This window comes from Bombyx mandarina, chromosome 28 (genome assembly GCF_030267445.1).
Source record: "Bombyx mandarina strain Sakado chromosome 28, ASM3026744v2".
Classification (NCBI taxonomy): domain Eukaryota; kingdom Metazoa; phylum Arthropoda; class Insecta; order Lepidoptera; family Bombycidae; genus Bombyx; species Bombyx mandarina.
This window is the reverse complement of record NC_143233.1, coordinates 8,647,818-8,672,621: the sequence shown is the minus strand read 5'-3', so window position 1 is coordinate 8,672,621 and position 24,804 is coordinate 8,647,818. Positions and strand designations below refer to the sequence as shown.

At 38.6% G+C, this 24,804-nt stretch overlaps 1 protein-coding gene across 2 annotated transcripts in view; it reads right to left on the bottom strand.

Annotated features, from left to right (window-relative positions):
* The window catches only part of LOC114250117 (Hormone receptor 51), a 59,278-nt gene that overhangs the window by 10,944 nt on the left and 23,530 nt on the right, over positions 1-24,804 (bottom strand). For both annotated transcript variants that reach the window (XM_089739021.1, XM_089739022.1), the window contains one exon: positions 16,046-16,149. In XM_089739021.1, coding sequence (XP_089595147.1) covers positions 16,046-16,149 — 104 coding nt within the window. The remainder of the gene's footprint in view (positions 1-16,045; positions 16,150-24,804) is intronic.

Below are 24,804 nucleotides of genomic sequence, written 5' to 3'. Positions count from 1 at the left end.
CGATCGACACGTCGATGATGCAAAAATCTACTTTTTTTTTCTCCTACCTATGCCGATAGCCTTGAGAGGCTATTTTAGCTTCGCCCTAACATGTAGGACGGGATACAAACCGGAAGTGTTGCTAATACTGACCCTAGCAAGATCCGTGCTTCGCAGAATCTACCACCGGATCGGAAACGCAACCCACTAAAAAGATCCGGCGAGAAACTCAGTGGGCTAAATCCAAGAAATGGGCACCACGGTATGGTGAGTGCATTATAAGGCCTGATAATAACACCGCTCATCTGATCTCAAACCTATACTGCATTAGGGGTGTCGACATACCACGTAAGCGTCAATACTGAATGAAACAATCCAATTATAATGCATATTGTATTCGACTTAACAATTAAGATTAGCTTGCATCACATTATTAAATCGATATAAACAGTTTTTAATTAATTTAAAATACCTTTATTCCGTTTGTATGTTTTTCATGTTACGATATATATTATTTTTAAAGATCCCTCTTTAATAACGTCACGATTAATTAAAGATTAATCGTGACTATTAATTAAAGATTAATCGTGACTAGAGGTCCCGCAGTAGTCGAAATTCGACTATATTTAATAGGAATTGTAAGTTTGTACACTATTATGATTGTATTTTATACTTCTATAATCACAAATTTCGCCAAGACTACACTATAAAAAATATTAACAAAAACAAACAATATTCAATCTATTCTCAATTTGACCACAGACGTCAAGAACAAAAGTTTGACAATAAATAGTATGCATGCGTGTGTGCGTCAAATACATGGTATGTAGTGTGTGTAATGTTTTATTTATTGATTTAATGTAACATTAATGCATTATTTAAAAAAAAAAATTAACATTCTGCACTCCTTCTCTATATTCTGTATAAGTGTGAGAAATTTCATAGGTACTCCTCCGTCCGCGCAATTTTCGTAAAAAGGGATACAATTTTTTTGCTTCACGTATTAATATATAGATAACAACTAAACAAACTTAAATATTGTAAGCGATATAGTCGGAAGATAAAAAACGTGTAAGTCGCATCATTGAATTATTCGCTTCCGTTTTTTTAATACGTGTAATAAAAAGAAAAATACATTTGAAATTTCCTCCCGACAATTTCAAGGGTATAAAAATGTCACATGACCTGTTACAAGTCCCGCCCAAACACCCCTCGGAGTGTGGGGGCTCCCATTTGATTTTATTGCCTCGCCCGACTTCGAACCGCGTATACCATTAAATTCTACGTGCAGATACGACGCTGTTTCTTATTGTATTCAGCACCAGAGCGCGCGGATATTAAAAAAATGTTTTTTTTATTGCCTTTGTAGGCAGACGAACTTACGGCCCACCTGATGGTCAGTGGTTACCGTCGCACATGGACTTCAGCAATGCCAGGGGCAGAGCCAAGCCACCACAAGCCTCGTTTGAAGGATATGTCATAGCGCTCGGGAAATACCGTAGAGGGGAGCTCATTCCAAAGCCGGATGGTACGTGGCAAAAAAGTGGCTACAAGTAGTATGGATGAACACTACTGCGGTGGCGGGCGGTGCGATGGTAAAAGCGAGATTATGGTAGCTTATAATCATTTGTGTTTGCGAAGAACAAAGAGGAAACAAAGTCGAAATTAATATGTACATATGTGGTGTGACTACTTCGCGACCGAAGGCATGAAGGTACAAACCCGTTCGGCCTTATTTGTAGTAGGAAGTGTGATCGGAGTTACGTGGTTTCTTTTTGAACCATTTTTATTAGAACGTCATTATCAACGACTAGCATTGGCTCTAGAAAGAGCGTTGGTTGGCAGAATCTACCACTCTAAGCTGGGCTAAAGTGGGCTGTGTCTATGGGTTAGTTCCCTCGTCGAACTCTTCGTCGTAATTGAGGATTTCAAGGTGTGATTTAAATGTGTCAAGGAACGAAAATATTAGAATGATTTTCTATTGGTTAATACTGGAAGTAATTGATATTTTCCGTAAAAAGTTAAGTAGTTATAACCTCTAATTGGCGGATCTTGTCTAGGCAAAAACACTGAACAACAAAAAACACCAAAAAAAACAAAAGAAATTAAAATCAATGCAGTCGAAGTAAAATTAAAATATTAGAATTTTTTTTTTTTTTATTGCCCTTGTAGGCAGACGAGCATACGGCCCACCTGATGGTGAGTGGTTACCGTCGCCCATGGACTTCAGCAATGCCAGGGGCAGAGCCAAGCCGCTGCCTACAAACAGAATCTACATTATTAAGGAGAACTCAAAAACTACTGGTCAGACCTTGATAATGTTTAAATGGTATAATATTACTACGAAGCACTAGTTTTCGAATAATAAAACAATAATCAAAATTCACTTAAAAATAGTTCAGAGGTAACAAAAAATATCGTGTTATAAGAACCTCCGTCATTTTTGAAGTCAGTGAAGCTAAAAGGTTTTTTTTATTGCTTAAATGGATGAACGAGCTCATGGTCCACCTGGTGCTAATTGGTTAACGGAGCCCATAGACAACTGCAACGTAAATGCCGCCACCCGTACTGAATTCTAAGGTCTCACTTTTAACAGTACAACGGCTGCCCCACCCTTCAAACCGAAACGCATTACTGCTTCACGACAGAAATAGGCAGGGCGGTGGTATCTACCCGCGCGGACTCACAAGACGTCCTACCACCAGCAATAGACGAAACATGAAGTTGGTAGGCGACGACCAATCATTCGCATTGTCGCGTGCCGATGTGATGGGTATGTATGCACGAGTCTACGGCAAACGTAAATGAGTCGAATAGCTACGTTACGGTTTACGTGGTCACGTGATCTCTAAACAGACAAACCGTTAAAAATAGTATTAATTACGTGCGCCGCTCGAAGGCACCACTATAACGGTAGGCAGAGGCTTGGTTCTGCCCCTGGTATTGCTGACGTCCATGGGCGACATTAACCACTCACCATCAAGTGGGTTGTACGCTCGTCTCCCTCCTCCTCCTCGAATCGTGTTCCTCATGTCTGAGGGTCGTGACCACCATCACCCATGAGCTTCAATCTTAAGATGTTTTTCCACTTTCCCCTGTCCACGGCGTCATGTAGCGCGCCGTACACTGTACTGTCCAAAGCGGTGCGGATCTGATCCCTACAAAGGCAATAAAAAAAAAAGAAAAAAAATAATTACGATTAACTTTTTTTTTATCGCTTAGATGGGTGGACGAGCTCACAGCCCACACGATGTTAAGTGGTTACTGGAGCCCATAGACATCTATGACGTAAATGCGCCACCCACCTTGAGATATAAGTTCTAAGTTCTCAAGTATAGTTACAAAGGTCGCCCCACCCTTCAAACCGAAACACATTACTGCTTCACGGCAGAAATAGGCAGGGTGGTGGAACCTATCCGCGCGGACTCACTAGAGGTCCTGCCACCAGTAAAACGTTAAGTAACTTTAGAACATTAAATCTTTTTCTTTTAAGTATAAATTTTCTTTAAGGTAAAGTAAAAAAAAAGATATAATCTATTTGATTCAGTCACTCCCGTTCGATTCACTATCTGAAAATCTAACCTCACTAAATTCTGAACATTCCTTAATTCTATAGTGAGATAGTTCAGAACCCCACCTACTATAAATCAAAAGCCCCTCCCACATCCGGCCGCAGCCATCTTTGAGATCTCATTTCCGGCGGCGTAAGAAAGAGACGGGGCTCACGATAGTTTCGTGTGGAAATGAAAGGGACGAGGCATTAGCGGTTTTCGGGTTCAATTCGGTTGACACTTAAGATTTGGCTGTTTGAAAATACTAGAGAAAATACTAGTCGAAATTCGACTATAATTAATTAGAATTGTAAGTTTGTACACTATTATGATTGTATTTTATACTTCTATAATCACAAATTTCACAATAATTTCACAATCACAATAAAAAATATTAACAAAGACAAACAATATTTAATCTCAATTTGACAACAGACGTCAAGAACAAAAGTTTGACAATAAATAGTATGCATGCGTGTGTGCGTCAAATACATGGTATGTAGTGTGTGTAATGTTTTCTTTATTGATTTAAAGTAACTTTTATGCATTATTTTTAAAAAAAAATTAGCATTGTGCACTTCTTCTCTATATTCTCTATAAGTGTGGAAAATTTCATACTCCGCCGTCCGCGCAATTTTCGTAAAAAGGGATACAAAGTTTTTCCTTCACGTATTAATATATAGATTGGTGTTTTTTTTTTTCATTTCTTAATATTAATGGGTAAGCTTGAGGTGACAGATTAGTTGTCCGGTGTGATATTTCCTTCAGTTTGGTGAGCCGAAATTTCAATTAAAACCAATTTTAAGATGCGATCTTGGGGTTATTTATAATCGTTATATCGAGGAGTGAAATGTTATTTGATTTAAACGATATTTTTGCAACAGTACGGGAGAGATATTTAAAGTTTAATATTTAGAAAAAATATCATGAAAAAAAGACTTCAGCTATTTGAATGCAGTAAACTTATTTATTTTATTTGTTTATTTATTTATTTAGGTATACTTTATGCACAAAACAAAACTTGTACACAGGCGGACTTAATGCCATGGGCATTCTCTTCCAGTCGACCATAGGGTGGTGCAGAGATAATGCATGGTAGGTGCATTAACAAAAGAATAACAAAACAACAACAACAAAACAAAAAAAGAACAAAAGCAAAACAAAATTCTTCCTTAAAATAACATCTCAGTATTATAGAATACACATAATGCTAAATATAGGCACTTATATACTTAATTGAAGTTTTATTAAAAACATCGAATCGTTGATGCTAATCCCTACTAATATATTATAAATGTGAATGTAAGTTTGTTTGTTACGCTTTCACGCGAAAACTACTCAACCGATCATCATGAAACACATATTCTTGGAGGTATTAGAAGTAACATACGATACTTTTTATTAAGAAAAAAAAATATTTTATACGAAAAATTAAAAAATTGTTTATCAAAAAATTTCAAAATCTAGCTTCTTGAACGCATCTACCGGTTCAGTAATGAAGTTCCAATCCTGAGTACTGTAAATGAAGTCGCGGGTAAAATTTAGCGTTATGCCAAAGTAACTATTCCACGCGGACGAAGTCGCGAGCAAAAGCTAGTACCAAATAAAACGGAGCTTTAAATTCAAAGATAAATGTCGCGTATTAAGCGGAATGTCGCTTAAACGAAATAGCCTTTCTTCACCCCTCGATGTTGTTTAAGACGTTTCGAACAAACTACAGTTTTGAATATTACACTAACTACCCTCTGTTTATTTATAAAAAATTCTTTCTCCACTTTTACGTTTCATTTCATGGATAATACACATAAATTAGTTATAGATAAGCAACTCAAGGATTCAACAAAACTGTTTACGGGCCTCGGCCACTAGATGGCTTCGCTTCGATTAGTTTCTCATTGCTCCTGTATATGGCAGTAACATAATATATTATCTATCCTGTATTTTATTTTTAATTAAGGATTTTGTAAATTTTCTATAACAAATAAAGACGTATGATATACTATTTTTTTATTTTCTGTGTTTAGTTATATGTCGCCGCAACGATTTTTAGAAACTTGATTTTAAGTTTATTCGTTATAAAATCATTAAAGCCAAAGTTTGCAAAAATTAATGCAAAGATTATACGCAATGGTTAAGTGAACTGTGGAAGTTCTTGACCTCAGTTATTACAGGACATACCAGAAGCGATGCACAGCACGCATCGCGCATCAGTATGGCCGTGTCGCCGCAACGATTTTTAGAAACTTGATTTTAAGTTTATTTGTTATAACATCATTGTTTAAATTATTTAATGACGATTTGTTGACAATGTCGCAATGTCAAAGTCGTTAATAATTAGGCGTTGTTTTACTACGAGGGCGAATTCCTTTAACTACTTCCATTTTTGCTGAAATGGTGGTAGTCACATTTATTGTCATTAGTCAATTCTAGACATGAATTACTTTCGCTGATAGATTATTTTAGTGCTAATTTTTTTAAATCAATTGTAATAAAATCAAATCAATTTAACATAGTAAAACGTCATCGATTACCGTAATAATTGTTTTTGTAAAAATATCTTGGGTAACTTAAAATGTTATGGTGTCGAACAAATTGTGTAAAAAGGAAGTGACCTGCGTCACACCGGCACTTTTGCTCCAGCTCTCGGAAAGGAAACATTGTGAGTACAATCTATACCTATCGGTTTGCATTTAAAAATGTTTAACTAGGTAATTCTTGTGAGTTCATAATTAAAAGTTGTGAAATAATTATGACTTACTTCTCATTAGTAAAATTCATTTGCATACCTTCCTTCCAAGCCACGATTTAGTGGTTTGTATTTCATGTAAATTACATACATTGAAATCACGTCTTCCCTTTTATTTACACCCATAACCTCATTCTATTCGACATATACAACAATTAAATTAACCTTAACTTTAATAACACAATATATGTTTAGGGGCATCTGCTACAAGATGTCGCTAGTTTCCATACAACAAAATATTTATCTTAAAGTATGGCAGTTTCAGAGCTGTGTTTCGTTTCACATGTAACGGCCAACGGCGGCTTGAGGTCTGACAGTTTGTTAATTGTTAGTAGCAGGTGAGTTAGTTGACTGAATCTCTCGCCCGATCTTCTCAGTGAGTCGCGATCGCGTTGCGTTGGTAGATTTTGTTTTTAATACGCTTTTATCAGCTTCATACGTATGTTAGTTTGTAACGGAATCTTTGAACATGATTTTGACCCCTTCAAAACGCCGGATTAAATCGACATTTGACATTCTTATTAAGGACCGATGACAATTTAATATTTTAAGCAGTTTGATCTATTTGATTGATTTTCTATTTTTTAGTTGGCTTTTCTATAAAAGCGTATTTTTTTGGTTTTTTAAACTATTACTTATTTTATTTATTGGTTACCGGTGCTTGATACGTACACCTATAGAAAATATATTTTTCTACAATGATATAATATCTATTATAGAAGCCTTTAGCGTAAGTCTAAGACTTTTGGACGAAGGTTCTTTTAAGTGTATTTTTAGTTCGACTTACCTACATTAGTGCCCTAAAATACTATGGTTACTTAAATTATTATAAATCCATATATTTTTTCGTGTTTTCAACTCACTCTCACCAAAATAAGTTTTGAAGATGCTATGCAACGCTTATAGCATTTCCAACATGCCAGGACTCATGACATCATTGAAGTTAATTAAGTTTATTTTTATTTTTATTGCTTAGATGTATGGACGAGCTCACAGCCCACCTGGTGTTAAGTGGTTACTGGTGCCCATAGACATCCACAACGTAAATGCACCACCCATATTAACCCAACACCACTTGAGATATAAGTTCTAAGGTCTCAAGTATAGTTACAGCGGCTGCCCCATCCTTCAAACCGAAACGCGTTACTGCTTCACGGCAGAAATAGGCAGGGTGGTGGTACCTACCCGCGCGGACTCACAAGAGGTCCTACCAACAGTAGAATTGAAGTTAATTAAGTTAAAGTGACTTAGTTGAAGTCATTGCTTCATCGCCACACATTACAATCTAGAGCTCCATCATTGTGATTCAATTAGTGCCAGCCGTACTCAAATTGCAATCGTATTTCAATAATTGGAAAATAAAATCAAACGAGATCAGGTGCTGGCCTCATCTGTCCAACATCCCTAAATCACAAGCGGAATTATTAAAATACCCTACATCCCTTTCTTTCTTCGGCGTGAACGCATGCTACCATCTCTGTCAGTCGCGACTCCGGTTAAACCGAACCGGCTTAATGGTTATTGATGCCGCATTCCAAATTGTATCCAATTTATAAATAATTCTCATTGCATTAAGGTTCAGGATCGCTTGCGCTCGACGCTTCGGAGATCGAAAACTCGACGTAAAGCCTTTTGAAGTCAGTTTTAAAAGTTAGAAATCCTTTCGGACCAAATGTTCGCTGGTTTCGGTGAAACGAGAATGATATTTAAGCTAGAGTGGATAGGGCTGATATTTCTGTGAAGAGTTCTGAACTTATGACTTTTCGGGTTGGGTAAGCGATTAATACAGGGTCGGATCTGAGGGCTTTATGCGAGGATTAAAATCGCATTAATCAGTGTCTGTTACTTTAGCTTTAACTCCGGTATAAACAGTTAAGTGTTATGCTTTATTGAATTTATGTACTGCTCTCTGCAATAACGGCCGTTTTGATGTTTCTCATTTCGTGATTGAATTTGACAGATGTCAATTTTGACAGTGCGTGACGAATAAAAGGAATTCAGAAAAACCGAGGCCCTTGAAGTAACTATAAAAAGAAAGCATGTGCGCAATTCACACCTGGTAGAAGTGAAACCTTCAAAAATTTTGGCTTCAAGATAATGAGACGTATGCAAAATTTCGGGAAGAGGATAATTGTAGGTTTTAGTAATGACCATAGTGATACAAAGTTTGATAATTATTTTACACTAGCTGACCCGGCTAAAATAATACTTGCCAGTGGAATTCGAACAGCGGTGCATCGCTTGATACGAATGCATTGGAAGTCTTATCCTTTAGGCCATTGAACATTGAAACATGATTTCTACATAAATCTCAATTCTATAGCAGCAGAAATGCCTAGCTCACAACACGTCCAATGAACAATAAAAACAAGTCTTTCAATATTTTTTTCCTACCTATGCTGATAGTCTTGAGAGGCTATTTCAGCATTGACGTGTAGGTTAGCTCACGGGGCTCAAACCGGGAATTTTGTTAACACTGACCCTAGCAAGAGCAGTGCTTCGCTAAATCTACTATCGGATCGGAAACGCGACCCACTGAGAAGATCCGGCGAGAAACTTAGTGGGCTAAAGTCTTTCAAGACTGTGTTTCGATGTTCCTCTGTCGATGTAAGCAAAACAATTTAATACGCCACAGTTATTCCTGCACCACATTCTCGTTTGAACTCAAAACGTATGGACATTCATCATCCTCAGCGTAATTAAATTGAGGCCGACGAAATCTCAAAGCGCACACTCCTTTCCACGTTCAAGGGGAGAACCGAACAGTATAAATACAAAGGCTCTCGTGGCGCCCGAGGATGTCCGGAATTCTCATTAGTACGTGCAGATAACTGAGTCAGCATCCTCGTTAAATTGAATCAAGGTTTGTGGTTAATTTGGCTGTTGATTCGCTTCCATGTCCCAATTGTCTTGGCGCGTCATCGAGGATCATAAAGCGAAACGACGCTAAAGTCTATCGAAAATCAGACGTTGATTGACAAATTAGTGTGTTGATGGATGCGGTATGGATTGACCAAAAAACGCCCTAATAGAAACACAGCAATACCAGATTATTATTAAAGTTTCAATGCTTATTACCGGTTGCGATGTGCTATGGATGTGACATGACGAATAATACTTTAGTCGTCTGTGACCAAGGAAACTGTAATGCATTCAAAATAAAGTAAATAATGTAATTATAATTAAAAACGCCATATTATAACATAAAACCAGTATTACTTAGACCTCATCTGTTAAGGTTGGCGGGATCTGTTGACAGGATTTACGTTAAGATGTTTACGGGCCACGGTAAGTGTTTTTGGTTGCCCAATAGAGTACTTAGTCGGGTGGGATACTCTCGCTGGGACATCTATCCGTGGACAATGACAAGCTCGACAGGACGGCACAGTTTAAAAGTTCGTCCCTCATTAAGGACCTCTCCCTGCGGTTCCGACACCCGCAACAAGAGGGCTAAGCTCATTTGAATGTGAAGTGTGAACGCCTCGGGGTTGAAGCTTTGTAGTTTTCGTTTAATTATCTCGTGTTTGTGGGAATCCGATACTCGTTATGGCGGAGGCGTGGCGCGGCGTTTCTGTAGACTTATTAAGCACGGCTTAGGGCGCTTTAGTGTTGCGGTTGAAAATTGCATCCCAAAAAAAGCTCCTCTCGGTTATCGTGTTTGAAATATTTTTTTTATTTCCATTAAGTATACAGTCCACCTGATGGTGAATGGTTACAGTCGCCCTTGGACTTCAGCAATGCTAGGTGCCGAGCCGAACCGCTGCCTACCACAACACTACATGTTGAAATGTTTTGTGTGATATATTTCAGCTGATATTAGCTTAGCAGGTCATAGCTGATGCACGCGACACACTAACCATAATCAATTCTATTCGTGTGCCTAAAGGGATTGTTCGGTTTTCGTGTACTTAAACACTGATTACAACAAGTAGCCTTCAGTCATATGCTCTCCAATGCGATTCGCTCTTATAATTTAGAACAAAGAACTTAATGACAGGCCTGGTAAAGTTGATTTTGTTTTGTTTCAATGGAGCGAATGTGTCTTCAAGCACAATACTCGGCAGATTACTCGAACGAAGTGCTTTGATAAGAACATTTTGTTGCTATATTAACAGGCTGTAATTATCGCAGACTTAGCAGATCATAGATTTAAGAAAACTGTCAAGGAACGTTTGGGCAACAAGGTATATTATAAAGTTAAGGATTATCTACTAGATGGCACTACGTGGGAATGAGGCGTTCGCTCCTGGCCTTTTCATTTTTCATTATTATTATTATTATTTTGTAATTGTATTGTTTGACTTGTTTTTTCGTTTTTTGCAACGATTTTTACTTATTTAAAAAAAAAATTTTTGAGAAAAAACAAAAAAAAAACCCGCTGAGTTTGTTTCGCCGGTTCTTCTCAGGACTGTGGCTTTTTTTTGGAACCGGTGGTAGAGTTAACATTGTCGTCAGTATAACAGTCATTGATGTTGACATCTAAGTTGAAATAAATGATTTTGAATTTGAATTTGAACTCGTACCGTATGTGCAAATAAGAATTTGTAAAGTTTTTTTTTTCTCACTACTTATTCGATGATAGCCTAAGGGGTTATTTCAGGTACTCCCGGACACGTAGGAGAGCTCACGGGCTTAACCTGAGATAATTTACTAGGCCTAGCAAGAGCAGTGCTTCGCAGAATCTACCACCGGATCGAAGTCGCGACCCACTGAGAAGATCCGGCGAGAAACTCAGTGGGCTGTGTCTGTGGGAATCAGTGGACTCACTGGATCAGTGGACAGCGAACAAACTACCAGACCTCAAGCCACTGTTGTGTCGTTATATGTGAAATGAAACGGAAGAGTACAGAAAAATATTTTTATAAATAACTAGAGGGTAGTTAGTATAATATTCAAAACTGTAGTTTGTTCGAAACGTCTTAAACAATATCTTATAGGTATACAACAAAGGGAAGATCTTCCATAGATATCTTGTGTTCTATGATGGCTACCCGCCGCAGACTGCTAGTCCTAATAGTACCGAAATGTCTTAGTCAATTCTCGGTTATCGATAATTTGGTGTTCGGATTTGAGTGGATTCTGTCTATCAGCCCATATGCGTCCTCTGTTAGGCGAAGACTCCCAATTCTCGAAGTAACCACTGCTCTTCCACTGTCCGTGTGAGAAGACTTATTGTCGTTTTTTTACCTAAGCGGATAGCCTTGAGAGGCTATTTCAGCGTAACCTCAACTAGTAGGTGATCTCACGGGGCTCAAACCTAATGACGTTGCTAACACGAACCCTAGCAAGAGCCGTGCTTCGCAGAATCTACCACCGAATCGGAAACGCGACCCACTGAGAAGATCGGGCGAGAAACTCAGTGGGCTGTGCTGTAGGTTAATTTACTCGTCGAGCCCTTCGTCGCAAGCGACGGGTTCGACGGTGCTTGAGGTACCTAAAAGCACCGTTATTGGATCGGGAGGACCCTGCTTTCCAATCTGTCCGCAGGATCGGGAATGTATGTATGTAATGTATGGTTGTGGCATGTTTCTTATGCATGTGACTCGGTGGTGCAGTAGTTAGCGGCCATCACTGTTGCGCCGAAGTAAAAAAAGAAAAAGAAAAGACAATGTGCCCGCTGAGTTTTTTGCCAGTTCTTCTCAGGACGGAGGCCAGTTTTTGTGAATTGGCGGTAGTTATTTTTGACGTTCAACAAGTATGTACTTTCATTTATGTTAAATAAAAAAAAAATGATTTGATTTGATTTGATTTGAAGGTCGTGAGTTCGATTCCCGCATTGGGCAAATATTCATGCAATGCAAAGGTTCCTTTGCTCTTTGTTTAGTCGTTTATTATCTATAAATCGAGAGGTGAAAGAGTAATCAAAGGTCTATTTTATTTGGTATTAGTATCAACAATTCGATGTTTTTAATTAAAATTCAATTATATTTACCATATTCAAATAGCCAAAGAAGTTTTTTTGTCATGATATTTTCTTCAAATTTTATATTTTAAATGACTCTCCGGTTACAAAAATGTCGCTTAACCCAATTAGCTTTTCACCCGTCGATATGTATATATTTTAACGTATATAGTCTCTGGTCACGTCCTTACGGATCCATCACATCCAATAACCTTTGCATTAGACAGCTTCAGCTCTAACACTAGGACTTGGCTTAGGAACCCCGGTAACCGTACTCGTCGAACTCGATAAAGAGGTCGACGTGCAGCCTAGACCATTCATCAGCTCGCAAGGAATCTCTTCTTTTTTTTATTGCTTGGATGGGTGGACGAGCTCACAGCCTGCCAGGTATTAAGTGGTTACTGGAGCCCATAGACATCCACAACTTAAATGCGCCACGAGAGAGGCGCCTTGAGATATAAGTTCTAAGGTCTCAGTATAGTTACAACGGTTGCCCCGCCCTTCAAACCGAAGCGCATTACTGCTTCACGGCAGAAACAGGCAGGGTGGTGGTACCCACCCGCGTGGACTCGTAAGAGATCCTACCACCAGTAAAATCGCCGGATCTTCTCAGTGGTTCGCGATTCCGATCCGGTAGTAGATTCATTCGCGAATCAGTTGCTCTTGAGTTGTTAGATCTCCTTCGGAGGCGCTTGGGCAGCTGTTAGCAAATCCCACCCCTCCTGGCTGAGTCTTTGCTCGCCCACCTGTTCTGGTGAAACTGGAAAGGCCTCCGGGCCAGCGGTAACCCTTCAATCATAAAAAAAGTCTCTGGTACCCATAAGACACGCAATTATAATTTGGGGCGCCTAATTTGATCATAATACGTTTTTATTTATTTATTGCATAAATTGATGGACGAGCTCATAGCCCACCTGGTGTTAAATGGTTACTGGAGCCCATAGACATCTACAACGTAAATGCCGCCACCCACCTTTAGATACGAGGTCTATGGTCTCAGTATAGTTACAACGGCTGCCCCACCCTTCAAACCGAAACACATTACCGACTCGCAAGAGGTCCTACCACCACTACAATTTTGCGGGTTCGATTTTTATTCCATCACCGTGGAAGTCTATCCAATTGTATGTATGTACGTGTCCACGTTGAAAACAGAAAAATAAATATACAAAAATTTGCATTAAATTATTACAGCAAATCCATTCGATCGGAACAATACACTAAGCCAACAAACTTATGCATGAATCAAGTTCTTATAATGGAGCGAATCGGCTAAGAGGGGAAACGCTGGGCCATAATTTGTATACGCAGTATGGGCCACACGGCGACACGTGACCGACCGAAGGACAACCCTTTGTTCACACTGGAATGCACGATCTCTTTGGGTTCATGAGCCATAAATATTTGCAGACGATGCGTATTCGCTTGTGCCTAGTTTTCTCGATTAAAGTTTAACATTAGACCGTCATTCGCAAACGCCTTTTTCCATGGAAAGACAGGTGGAGGATGAGCTTCGAAAGCTCCAAATTCTGACCCTCCTAAATACAGCTGTAAGTTAAAACAAGAGAGATAGAAAAGAATCATCATCATCAAGTTAGGGTGTGGCATAGCAGTTGCCCTACCCTAAAAATATTAACGCGTGAAAATTTCGCGGCAAAATGGGCAGAAACCTACCTGTGCGGGTTAACAATACGCCCAATTTAATTGAGTGCCACCAGCGAGGTAAACTTACAACAAAATATAGAAAAACGTTAAACCAACACTTTCTTTTAATTAAATAAATCATATCAAGTGGTTAACGGAAACCTATAGACTCCACAGAGCGCCTTGTCGTTCAGGGCAAAGTAGAAGGCACCAGATCGCGTGGAAGGTTGGCCATGCGATAGACCGACCAAATCAAGTCGATATTTGGCTATTGTTTACATGAGTGTACCAGGGTCACCACAAACCGGGATAAGTGGCGATTGCTCGTAAGGCGCATAACATCTGCCCACAGCGAACACCGAATGACGACTATGACCGCTCTGACAAGAGTGATAAGACAAAGAAGATTGCAAATGCTGTCACCCACTTCAAGACACGCACAACGGCTGCCCCACCCTTCAAACTGGATCGCACTCTTTCGCGGCAGGATTATGGTATAACTCAACCACCAACAACAAACTCAAACAAAACCACCCTTGTTCTCACAGCGCAGGCCTGTACAAACATGTCATACACGTCAAAACATTTACCGGAGCTAAATCTGTAAAGCGCGCTCCGTCCCATGCACGAGAAAGACTTGACTGACCGTGAAGTGATCGGACCCGACAATTCGCCGGGCCCCCGGTACTGTTTATACGTCGGCAGACGTGCAGCGAAATTAAGGCAGGCGCGCATTGTCCGCCGGCTTCCGTAAACATGACTTTAAGATAGCTTCTCGCAATGCGTATTGAGACGGTAATATCTGGCATTTAATGTGAGTGGACATAATAAACGCTATCAGAATAATTGTCTTTGTCTATATTAATGTCTATATTCAAGGCTGGTAGGAAATCGCAAACCTGAAGATGCTTAGCCATCATAAGACACATCATTTGAAGGGCGGGGCCGCCCGTTGTAACTATACTGAGATCACTTGTGGTAGGACCTCTTGTGAGTCCGCACAGGTACCACCACCCTGCCTATTTCTGCCGTGAAGCAGTGATGCGTTTCGGTTTGAAGGGCGGGGCAGTCCCTTATCGTCGATACTGAGACCTTAGAACTTATATCTCGTGGCGCATTTACGTTGTAATTGTCTATGGGCTCCGGTAACCACTTAACACCAGGTGGGCTGTGAGCTCGTCCAACCATCTAAGCAATAAAAAAAAACACAAGATATTTGACAGATGCCTGAATCTCGCTAACGACATTTTCAAGATAAGCTTGTATAAGGTATCCGCGAATTAGGTAGATATGTAAGCACATTCTGCGTAGCGTACTCTTTAATTTTATTGAAATAGGGTTTGCACATCAATGAAAATAATAATATTTTTTTATTTTTCTAGGATATGTTATACAGCGTTACTACGGTTCTTAAATATTGTGAATGGACTCGTTATAAGGCCCCATTAAGGTAGTTTTGTAACACCATGCATATAAGCTCCGAACAACAACTCTCCTTTCTTCCCTTTGACGTATAACCATCTCACACACTAATACGAACTTCAATCCTAAAAAAAAAGTAATACGAACTTCATTTTACCCGCTTTTATTAGATTCATATGTATGTATGTTTGTTTGCATGTTACTTAATCTTTGAACGTCATTCTGACCGACTTCAAAACGCCGGATTAACTTGAAAATTTACATGCGCATCAAGGACCGGTGACGATATAATCTATACTAATATATAAATCTACAGGGGTTTTTACGGATGTTCCGTTATAACTACTGAACCATGCATCCGACTGACTTGAAACTTGGTATCCATGTAGAAAATACATGTACTTAATGGATAGGCTAATATTTATATGAGTGTTAGACTACCTAATAATAATGACAATAAATCATAATGTTAATTTTAAATGCCCAGCGAAGCGGGCGTGTACTGCTAGTAATTTTATAATTTCGCTCTATTATCCTGACCAGTATCCGAAGGATAAATAAATCTATATATTAATACGTGAATCAAAAAATTTGTACACCTTTTTACCAAAATTGTGCGGACGGTGGAGTATGAAATTTCCCACACTGATAGAGAATATAGAGAAGGAATCCACAATGCTAATATTTTCTACAATTATGCATAAAAAATACATTAATTCAATTAAAATATCATTACAAAAAAAAGGACAACAGCTCATCAGAGCTACCGCATAGGCATGGTATTGTACTATTACCACTCACCATCTTTATTCATTCCCATGGCGAGGCACTTCTTCAGTCTGCACGCTTGGCACTGGTTCCGGTGCGCCTTGTCCACGACGCAGCGGCCGGTACCAGCTTGACACCTGGGAACAATCACAAACGTAACCATACCTCATAAGGAAGGGAATATCGGGCATGAGACCCCGGAGTAATATACCCGGCCATTATTATTATTATAGTGTAGGGTAAAACCTGGATAGATGCCGCAGCGGGATAGATGCCTCATGTTCTAAAAACCTAACTTCCCGCACTCATGACAAAAAATTAATTTAATAAGTAGGAACCACAGTCACCCTATACCTTATCTACCATTTGACAATCGCGTGGTGACGAAGTGTTTTCCTCGTGCACATAATTTTCTCCGCGCGGAATTTCACGAACACGTCAAAGATTGAAAGGTTAGCATTTAGCGTGGTATAACTTTATAATTAGTGTAAAATTCCATTATATTTTTTGCTACGTGAATATATTGGTTCATTGAGTCTGCATCTAGGTGTAAATAAATGCTATTAAGTTTATAATTTATTTACAAAAAATTTGGGCATCTATCCTTATCACAAAGGATAGTTGCCCTGATTTTTTGGGGTATAGGTGCCTTTAGAGGCATCTATCCCTCCATACTCTGCCATTTCAGAATACAGCAGAAATATGCCACGAAAACATAAAACACAAACAACTGATTTACAGTTCAAGCAGCGAAGATGAAGACAACCCACTTAACTATAAAATGAAAGGAAATAAAACAATAGATTTGCCCCTAAAGAAATCTAAGGGATAAACCTAAAACGCATGTAATAATATCTGCATTGAATGTTTTGAAAACTATAAAAATACGAAGTCGTAATCCGACTGAATTCAATGTTTAGTGTTTCAGAACTAGCTACATGAAACGTGTTTTTCAGAAATGATGTAGAAGATGTGGAAAATTTAAAGCACTATCCAGTTAAACTTCAATTGGACAAAATAATAAAGATATCTTTATTGTGTTAATTTAATATAAAAAAATATGATTTTGCAATGTACACATTGACACTTAATGTGAATATTTTATAAACAATTAATTGTTTAAACTCTTAAGAGTTTATATTTTTGTTGAATAAATATATGTAAAATTTAATTTCATAAAAAAATAGGATAATGCATGTTGAAACTAAAAAAGTTGTAGTTTAGCTTACGCTTACTTAACGCTTTAAAAATTTAATTATGATCATTTGTGTGATATGAGAACTATCTTTTAATTATAAACATTCATAGACTTAAAAAATACAAAATATTTTTTATTATTATGACCCATGTTTCTTGGAGACAATTATTGCTCTGTTAGGAATAGAACTTCTAAATATTTGGTTTGGTTTTTACGTTTACACGATATAAAGGGCATCTATCCTGCACTGCAGGCATCTATCCTACTCAGTATTTTCTTGGTGGGGCAACTATCCATACAGGTAGGCATCTATCCTCCAAAAAAAGGTTCTACGAAAAACGAATTTCTGCAAAATCTGTATTTGATTGGTTAAAATTTTTTTATACTAATTAAACATAAGGGATTGAGCTAACTACATTAATAGAAATTATTCGTATAAAATTAATATTTTCAAAATTACATGACTTTTTCAAAAAGTGGGGCATCTATCTCGGCTTTACCCTATTAAACACTGCCACGCCTGGGAAGACGGCAGGACACACTATTATTATTATTATTATTATTGGTTACGGCCTGGCCACGGGGATCGGCAGTGCGAACAGTGAAGCGGTGGACGAGGCGACCATTCGCGCAGCACCGTTTGCAGGCCACGGGTACTCACGTTCGCCGCCGCGACTAGTAAGGAAGTCCGACAGCGAAATGTCTATATCGAAATTATCTCGATATTGCTTACAAATTAATAGTTTTTTGGTTGAGGACCTATTATTTGGAAAATATTGTGAAGTACATGATTTGAATAAGAATTGGAGTATACCTATAGATGGAGAATTCCACAAGAAGTACGAGAAATACTTTGGGTGGCTAGACTTCCAAATAGCTGGTCTAGCTAGTATTTCAGCTACATTTTTTTTTATTGCTTAGATGGGTGGATGAGCTCACAGCCCACCTTGTGTTAAGTGGTTACTGAAGCCCATAGACATCCACAACGTAAATGCGCCACCCACCTTGAGATATAAGTTCTAAGGTCTCAAGTATAGTTACAACGGCTGCCCCACCCTTCAAACCGAAACGCATTACTACTTCACGGCAGAAATAGGCAGGGTGGTGGTACCCACCCGCGCGGACTCACAAGAGGTCCTACCACCAATTACTGATGAGACACGCAAAACTATCCCTCGTAATCGCACAGCGACATTGGCGGATCAACAAACCGCACCGGCTCTGGGCTAGCAAAACGAAACTAATACATATTAAAGATATTTCATTACAGATAATCCATCAGATAATAGGCTTACGAGCGGCGGTGACATTTGTTGCAATTTCGGACACAAAAGCCGCGGAGGAGGACGCATGCGCGCGAAAACCACTGCTTATTACACGCCACTTTAACACGGTTAGATTGGCGCTGTCCCTGGACTCAGGCTTGGGACAGCATTATGTGCTTAATAAAGAACGACTTAACGATAAAGATGTCGAGGTTTGCGGTGAAGGATCGAAAGAGCAATATGGCATTTGCTTGATCGTTTAGAAAGCCTCGGAAAAGTCGAGATAGAATTAACTCCAAATTTACAGATACCTTATATACAGACATAAACCTTATCATTATTTTTTTCATTATCATTTCATTTCATTATTTTATCATTATAATACCACTTTAAGAAAAGTATTTGGACTTGGACACTTGGGCAATTAATGTCACTAAACCTTACTGGTAGTAGGATCTCTTGTGAGTCCGCGCGGGTAGGTGCCACCACCCTGCCTATTTCAGCCGTGAAGCAGTAATGCGTTTCGGTTTGTAAGGGTGGGGCAGCCGTCGTAACTATACTGAGACCTTAGAACTCGTATCTCAAGGGTGCCGCCGCATTTACGCTGTATATGTCTATCAGCTCCGGTAACCACTTAATAATCTATGCAACAACAAAAAATTAAAATGTAGGAAATTACTTTTGAAATTAATGAAAATGAAACAGAATCGCCGAATGTGTATTCACGCTTTCTTCCAAAAAGGTCCAATGGTATCTCAGTAGATTCCCACACTCGATACATTCTATTTAATGTCATCCCATTATCAATTTCAAATATAACAGATTATGTATTCAATAATAAATGAAAATATCGTAAAATTTGTCGCTGGCAACAACGGAATTCCAAAAAGACATATTTAAAAAAAATATTAATATGCGCAACGGATGTGTCTAATTCTGAGTAAAATGTTCATTATCTATTTAACCAGTGGTACCTTTTTAAGTATCGAAAATCAATTTGGCATAAGATCTGGCACATGTCATACTTGTGTTGTGTACAGGATATTAATGGCGCGGTATGACGGGTGGCGAATTGATTAGAACGGAGCTTCAACGAGGGGCGAAACGTTTGGGGCCCAAATGTTAAACAGTTTTTAATGTTATCTTGTGTGCGGATCAACCCTAATTCTAGTTATAATTTTTAGTTTTGCATTGTTCGATATCCGAATGTTTTAGGTGGGTAAATGTTTTTTTTTTTGTTTTTTGGCGCCAATTCTTGGTATACTTTATCTGTGGTTTTCGTGGAAAAAAAATTGATTGAAATGCAAATAAAAAAAGTTAAGAACTTTTTGGCAGGAACGCGAGGAACGAAGTTGTGTGAATTGTTTTATTTTGTCCATTTAATGTTTCTTCAGGCTTAAAATACAATAACGGTGGTTTATTGTTTAGAATCTGTGAAAGTGCACAATTGTGGGAAAATTAAAAAAAGCCGCTGGACGTAGCTTCTCGGGATCTTCCAAAAGTCTACTGAAAAAGTCTTAGTAAATGACCACTATTTTACTGGGATTATATTTCATCACATATCATCTCATTTGTAAATTTAATTGGTTTTTAATCATTTATGTTATAATATCACGATTAATTTCCTTCGTTTTTTATTATTCACAAACTGTAAATAATTACTTGACGCTGGCTAATGCACAAACCGTGCCGGAACCAAAAAATAAAGAAAAAGGAGAAGAAAAAAATTAAGACACGAGAAAAATCTAGAATCTATAGGTTTAGTAAAAAGAGATTAAAAATCACATCTCTAATATAAGATCATCTGTGTAAGACTGTAATGAATTGTACAAAAAACGGAACTAATTTTTTTTGTTTGTATTAAAATTAAAATATGTCATTATTTCTGAAACAAACAACATCTCTAACACGAATGTAATCCCGTGGAAAACCTATGCGTCAATATTTAACACATATTTCACATAGAAACTATTTTAGATTGATTTTTATCCAATCTCACAACGCCGCATAACGCGCGGCGCCATATTGTTCTCTCCGAAATCAAATCATTATAAATCCTATTAATCGCAGCCCAAAAACGGGAACGCGCGCTACCGAAGCGGTCTCATCTGTTAAAGTTTGAAGCCAAAAATGACAATGGCGAGTGCATGTACCACTTGAGTCCACTTAATCCGCTCTTTGACGAAGAGGGCATTCCTAATTCTTGCCACATCTGTGCCTCGCTGGGGCTTCATAGTGAATTGTAAGGAATGAAAGCTAAAAATACAATTTGCGTAATTACTGGTTCTTTTTTTATTTATTGCTTAGATGGGTGGACGAGCTCACAGCCCACCTGATGTTAAGTAGTTACTGGAGCCCATAGACATCCACAACGTAAATGCGCCACCCATCTTGAAATATAAGTTCTAAGGTCTCAAGTATAGTTACAACGGTTGTTCCACCCTTCAAACCGAAACGCATTACTGCTTCACGGCTGCAATAGGCGGGGTGGTGGTACCTACCCGCGCGGACTCACAAGAGGTCCTAGTACCAGTAAAAAGTGATTGGATTCGATTTGATTGACGAGATTTGATTCTAGTTCGAGAAGGCGGTAGGACGTGACTCGGCTGTGCTCTTGTCATTGTTAATAACCTATAGGTAGGATATATGAGTCGTCTATTATCAAAGGTGACAATCTGTGCATTTGGACAAAAAAATGTTATTGATATGTCAATACAGATTGATTTGAATATAATCGTCTCCTTCAAAGAATACGGTTCAAAACCTGCATTAAATAAAGGTTAATAGTTAACCTGTTATTTATCTAAGATTTCGTTCCGAAGAGTTTTGTGAATGCCAATGGAATACAAAGTCAATAATTCGTTTTTCTGATTTACCAATAATTATCCAAAAGTCAGATTGCCGGCTTTGATAATAGTCGACTCATATGTCAATCTGCTTTAGAAACCAAACTATTAAATGATTAACGAAGCCATAGAGAATAATTAAAAAATATACTATTTTGGTCACTTTAAGATTAATTGAAATGAAAACCTCTTTGGCACCGTTCTGTTTTGAAACTCGATGAAAAGTGAAATGGATGCTAAAAAGAGACAACATTATACGTATGCAGGATTTAACCTGCGAGAGAGTGAGATGGAGTACTCCTGGAGGTTTCACTTCGAACTCGTGTGAATTGCGCGCATGATTTTCGAAACCAATATCCTTTGTTTCATTAACTAATTTCTGGTACTTACTAGTTAATAGTAGGGGTGGTAGGCCATTAAAAAAGACTGGTGGGAGAAAGACTCGTTTGCCCGCTCGGGTATGTACCACCGACCTGCCTATTCCTGCCGTGAAGCAGTAATGTGTTTCGGTTTGATTCGAGGAACAGCCGTCATACTACACAATCGATATTTAGACGCAATGTGATGTTTATGAACTCCTGTATCTCTGCACTTAGCAATTTGTGGGCCGCGAACTCGACCTCACTCGACTTCACTCGACGTGAACTCCATGTAAAGTTTGTTTACTACGGAACGTTATCAATAATATGTATTGACATCAGGCTTGGACTATTTATATTCTTTCATTGCTTAGATGGGTGGACAAGCTCACGGCCCTACCTGATGTTAAGTGCTTACCAACTGAACCATACTGAGATCTTAGAACTTATATCTCAAGGTGGGTGGCGTATTGCTTCACGGCAGATATAGGCAGACTACCGAATTTACCCGTGCGGACTTACAAGACGTTCCTAAATACAAACCATTTTAGTATTGTACGTCACAAGCATACAAATTTACTTAAATCCTTTTTTTGTATCTATACGCGAAAAATTCGTTTTTCCCCTAAATCAGGGTAATCATCGGAAAGTTGGCAACACGAAAGCTTAAGTAAACTAAAACAAAAATACAAAAATCTTAAGCCTGTATATAAATATGGAACGCCTTCGGAGCACCGTCAAGGGTCCTTAGTGAGTCTAAAAATAAAACTGGGGCGTGGAGAGCCAAGAATAAACCACGTAAAGAAATGTAGAGTCATCCATAATAGCCTTATGTAGAGAGTAGAGGTAATCTAGGAACGCTACTTAGCATATGAAAAAAGGACCTAAGTTATATTATATCGCACCTTTAGAAATTAAGTGACGTAATTGAAATTCTTGTTTTTTTTGTAAACGCCAAATATTTAATTGAAGAATTTTATTGTTATTTGTTCAGTTTCTACTTTAATACTTCAAGCTTTAAACTTTAAGGTGTGGCTTAATTTAAATGGGATGGAAAGTATATGACGGAGTAGGGACGTCCGTATTGTTTGTAAAAAGTGTGACGTCAGCACCGCCGACGTCGCGGTCATTACTTTCTTGACGAATGACTCATGTTTGGGTTTCCGAAACAAAACTTCACGAGAACTTCACGAGAACTTTGTATATTGCACGAGAAGCATAACAACGTTACAGAGATATCCGTACAGTACAACGGCTCGGACATGAATGAATCAGTGCTTTTTTTTTTTTTTTTTTTTCCTACATAAGCTGATAGCCTTGAGAGGCTATGTCAGCGTAACCCTAACTTTAGTAGGTGAGCTCACGGGGCTCAAACCTGACGATGTTGCTAACACGAACCCTAGCAAGAGCCGTGCTTCGCAGAATCTACTACCGGATCGGAAACGCGACCCACTGAGAAGATCCGGCGAGAAACTCAGTGGGCTGTGTCTGAGAGTTAATTTACTCGTCGAGCCCTTCGTCGCAAGCGACGGGTTCGACGAGAACGGTGACCGGTGCTTGAAGTACCTAAAAGCACCGTTAGTGGATCGGGAGGATCCGAGATGACGTGTTTTGGGCGACGTCGACTGCTTTCCATTCTGTCCGCAGGATCGGGAATGTAGTTACCGGCGGCCACGATGAGAGGGTTCTCGTGTCGTGCCGCTTTATCGAAGTGGCGCATGGACGCCGACTGCAGATACTTACTGATGGACTCTAAGTCCAGGTCGTCGTGGAGGTCGACATTCCTGACGAACCACGGGGCTCCGACGGCTATCCTGCAAAAACGGGATTGAATGACTTGGAATGATTTCAAGTGTATGCGGGCCGCGTGAGCGAACACTACACTTGCATAGGTCATGACGGGGCGTATGCAAGTTTTGTAGAGTGTCACCTTATTTCTAAGGGACATTTTACTTCGCCTACATATCATCGGGTAGAGACGTCCTAGAATGAAGGCGGCACGGTCGCGTACCGTCTTAATGTGGGGGCGGAATGTCATCCTACTGTCGAGGGTGACGCCTAAGTATTTGACCTTCGGAATCAGTGCTAGACAGCACGGCCGTATTTATGGGGCTTCGTACCCGTGAGCGTGTTGACACGTTTTAAACACGTGAGCGTGTTTACACGTTTTTCAAACACGTGAGCGGGTTTACACGTTTTTCAAACACGTTTTAAAGTATTGAAATTACAATAAAAGGAACTGTTTAACATCAATTTCTTATCACAGAGTAATTAGTTGATGATCAGTAGGTAAATAGTCATATTTGCGCCGACATATATTTTGTCGTTTTTGAAGTTATACTTCTTTAGGCGCGTTATGAAAAATTGATGAGAGTGAAATTTTACGATGCGCGCGCACCGTGACACAAAATTAACAGAATGAAGTTGCCCACTAAATCGCTCATTACAATACGACCGACGCGCATGTACACTCGTAAAAAAAATTGTTATAAGCATTCATTTTTTAGTAATATAAATGACAAAAATTATTATTTAATATAATTCATTGTAAATATTATTAAATTATTAACGTTAAAAATTTATTATTAATTATTTAATATTTAAATAAAAAAGAAATAAATTTAATAAAAATAAAGTATAACTTCTTACGCGCGCACATAAGTACACGCACCCTTTTTTTTAGGCTAAAGTTTAAATTTAACCATCAAACTCAAAAAAATAATAATTACAACTGATAAAAAAAACATATTATTTATACCTCGTTAAAACTATGAAAATCATTTTCTTTAAAAAAAATTGTTAGGCCACTTCAATCATAAAGGTGCATATGTGAACGAACTCCACTTAACGTTAGGTGAGTATCGGAGTTTATATTGAGACAATCCGTCCTCAACTATACTATATATCCACCATGTACTATACAGACAGATATAATATAATATATATGATAGTACTAACTACATGCCGTCCGTATTTGGCACCACTATCTATACTACGAGTAACATATAAAACTACAGTGGTTTTTACGGATGTTCCGTTATAACTACTGAACCGTGCATCCGATTGACTTGAAACTTGGTACCCATGTAGAAAATACATGTACTTAATGGATAGGCTAATATTT